The 3,711-nt window shown below is 32.8% G+C and overlaps 1 protein-coding gene across 4 annotated transcripts in view; it reads right to left on the reverse strand.

Moving 5' to 3' along the window:
• The window catches only part of LOC106463649 (pseudouridine-5'-phosphatase-like), a 24,355-nt gene extending 21,559 nt beyond the window's left edge, over positions 1-2,796 (reverse strand). The window contains exons 1-2 of one of the 4 annotated variants that reach the window (XM_022391201.1): positions 2,327-2,796; positions 797-1,021 (exon numbers count right to left, since the gene is read on the reverse strand). In XM_022391201.1, the coding sequence (XP_022246909.1) occupies positions 797-944 (148 nt within the window). In that variant the 5' untranslated portion in view covers positions 945-1,021; positions 2,327-2,796. Of the gene's footprint in view, positions 1-796; positions 1,022-1,169; positions 1,302-1,397; positions 1,838-2,091; positions 2,274-2,326 lie in introns of those variants that run through there. The other 3 variants (XM_022391197.1, XM_022391198.1, XM_022391199.1) reach the window with 3 other exon arrangements.
• Positions 2,797-3,711: the final 915 nt, after the last annotated feature.

Genomic DNA, 3,711 nt, shown 5'->3' on the forward strand with positions numbered 1-3,711 from the left:
TTGTACATTTGCTGTCATGTTAAACTTATATTAAAGTTTTTCTTCATTACCCATTTAAGCCGTCTCCAGCCATCATTGGTACCTGATGATGACAAAACCTTGTCGAAACGTTGCACATTTGCTGTCATGTTAAACTTATATTAAAGTTTTTCTTCATTACCCATTTAAGCCGTCTCCAGCCATCATTGGTACCTGATGATGACAAAACCTTGTCGAAACGTTGTACATTTGCTGTCATGTTAAACTTATATTAAAGTTTTTCTTCATTACCCATTTAAGCCGTCTCCAGCCATTATTAGTCTCAAAGTGGGTTCCTCGTCATCGAAAAAGTTTCAAGATATCAGGTAGAAACAGCTTTACACCTGTACTGTACAAATTACATCTAGGAACCATATGAAAGCTTCCTCTAAAAGAAGTTAAAAGTGCTACTTAGTACAAATGTTGTTAGTATCTGGCATTTGTAAAATGTGACACTGGGTGCTACCATTTGTATCCAATTGTTTTATATTCTGTCATTTACAAAAAAAAAATTAAATCAAAAACCCGTAAGAAATTATGCAACCATCTATTAGTCAAAACAAACTTTACTGTCAACTTGCTAGACCCCCTAGTCATACACACATCTTATATCTTCTGAAATTCTCTTTCAAGATGTTTTACTATATTAAACTTGGTTTTCAAAAGTCAGTGACGACTGTCCAACAAGGACAACATATTAAGTTTTGTAACCGATATCCAAATAAAAAATGTACATGCATACACTTAGTGAAATACCATATCTGAACATTAATCTAACCTGGCATAAGAGGTGCTTCAGCGAGTCTTCTTTCATATTCACAATCGCTCTCTAGTTGAAGCCTGTATTCTTCTGGAGTTATAGGAAGCTGTAAAGCCTGCACTACCACTTGACAACTTTCATCTACACTAAGCCCCATTTCTTTCATGTGAGTTTCACGAGTGTATTCTTTACCATATTTTTTACAAACCTTTCTTGCAATTTCTGCATAAACTGGTTCTGAGTCTGCAATCAATAATTACCCAATTGTATGAAAAATGAAACATTCAATAAAACTTCAGTTAAATTACAAGATAATCAAAGATACTCAGAAATAAAACACACATAAAGACAAGAAGAGAAAACGAAAAAACAAAATATTAGTTATTATTACACAAACTGTTGTCTATTTTAGCACAATACTACATAAAAAAACTATCTTGTGCGTGTCCAAATCGAGGATCAAACCCCGAATTTTAGCGTTAAAGCTTTGCGACTCACTGCTGAGCTACCAAGGCATAAATTACAAATAACTTGATAATTAAATGTTAACATAATAATAATACAAATTATTAATAATATTCTATTAACTATAAAAGCAAAGTTAAATATGACAACTTACACCGTAGCTCCATACTGAGAATTTTTTTTATTTTATTCATCAGGTGGAAAATTAACTAAAATGAACAATACACGCAAGTGATTTCACTGACGTTTTCTGTAGTCGCTATGTATTGCAGAAAACATTCGTAGATTTTCTAAATTTAAATCTAGGTTATAACAGTAAATTATTTCAATGTATTCTAATGAAAAATTCGTTGTGACATTCATCATAAACAGTTTCACTTTTTTCGTTTTGATATATCATAATTATCGTCTGATTTCAACAAACGAATACGTTCAATATTTCATGATGACATCCGATACTTCTGTGTACTGTGCATAAACTATCGTGTGTCGCGTAGCGAAAGGGCCTCAGAAGTTATTACGCTGTTGTTAGCTTAAAGTGTAGCTAAAGCACTAGACTTACTAGTACACAGTACTCTGTCAGCTGCGCTGCAGCTTAGAGTAATTATACAAAATATATAGCATACACAAAAACTAGCTTTGTACAATTAAACATAGAGTTTACACTATTAATTAATTATTATTATTAATGGGGCGAATGTGGTAAATTCAAATTTAGCCTAAACTAGAAAAGTTAGATCAAGTTAGTAATGTTCTGCGGTTTCTATTTCTGTCTGAAACTTCAGTACCGTAATTTACATATTTATATGCTTGACAGTATTTCAACACTTGGTTACTTATTTTCTTACCCACAAGCAAGCCATCCAAATCAAATATAACACGGGCAACTCGTCCGTACCTTGCCATATTCAACCGTACAGATAAATGAAAAACAATTATATTATGGTGTAGGTCTAAGACCAGTAAGTACTTTTCCGCAGATAGTGATAGGTGATGTGGTATGGCAAAGGGTGCGGACAGAGGAAAAATGTAACTTACTAAAAAAGAAGTATATTAAAAACCTATTCAAAAATATTTAAATACCTCTATAAATTGTATAGTGGATGTTAATATTAAGCTCGCAATGTTTCAAAGTATGGTCAAACCAATCACACACACAAAAAGCCCTGGAAAAGGATAAATATCACAGGACTCACAGGTAATCAAATTCGCTAAAAAATCGATCATTGTGAAAACAAATAAATACATAATAATGCCTAATATGTAGCAAACTCGAGTTAGATGTTACCGTGGTGAGATGAGACTTAAAAAGATAAAAAAGTGAAAGAAATGTTGTCAGAGTCTGTAGACTCGAGATGAAAGAAAATTGGCAGGGATCTGCGCATAAGAGCCTGGAAACTCTGGGGTCTATTTCCTTGAAAATGGCAAAGCAACCGCTTTGGTTTTGGGCCTAATATACTACAAGGGTCAATTCGGGGGAGTGGAGGGGGAACCTGATCAGCTAAAAATAAGTTTGATAATTTCGATGTATATGTTACAGTTAAAAATATATTGTGTATGTAAAAATTTATATGAACTGTAAATTAAATAAAAAATGAATACAGAAGAGTCACTATTCAGCATTAACTATTCTGTCAATATTAGCATTCAAAATGATCTTAATAAATTTCACAAAAACATATAATGAAAACCCTTTAAAATTGATCAATTGTAAAGTATGACAACGTAAGAGTAAATTTTAAAAAATCATCTATTTGGCAAGATAGATACACGAGATAATGATGATGTTTATGATAATCAAGTATATAATGAAAACACTTTAACACTGATAAATTTTAAAGTAGTACAATCTAGGAATAAACTCTTTGTTACGACAGCGGAAGTCACGTGACTCTGCTGGTGCGTTTGGCGCTAGTAGTATGCGTGACATTTCTCTAATGATCATGAAGGCTCGAGTGCATTCGAGACGCCCTCTTTTTAGCATATAAGCCTAGCGAGAAAAACCATCGCGATTGAAGAGATAGATAATTGAGTCAAGCGAACAGTAGGCAACGTAAGTAAAGTGTGTGAATCACTGTGATTTATAGCTGGTGTTATAAAGGTTGTTAAGTTTAAAGTGACTGTGGAAATTCTGTGTATCACAAAAAAGTTGTGTCGAGAAAGAATAAACTAGTTTTAATCAAGAAAGAACTTGTATTGCTGAAGTTTCTGGGAAAGAATTTCTACGGGAAATTAACAAACAAGCAGATATGCAACACCGTTATCAGCTAATTATACTAATATGCACAGAATTTAAAACACTAAAAGACATCTGATAGTTTATTATTTTTAGTTTTATCTAATAGCATGGTTAAAATAATCTTAAATCACTCTTTAACATTATAGTTTGTTTGTTTGTTATGGATTTCGTGCAAAGCTACACGAGGGCTATCTGCGCTAGCCATCCCTACTTTAGCAGTTTAAGACTA

The sequence above is a fragment of the Limulus polyphemus genome, unplaced genomic scaffold, assembly GCF_000517525.1.
Source record: "Limulus polyphemus unplaced genomic scaffold, Limulus_polyphemus-2.1.2 Scaffold1453, whole genome shotgun sequence".
In the NCBI taxonomy this organism is placed as follows: domain Eukaryota; kingdom Metazoa; phylum Arthropoda; class Merostomata; order Xiphosura; family Limulidae; genus Limulus; species Limulus polyphemus.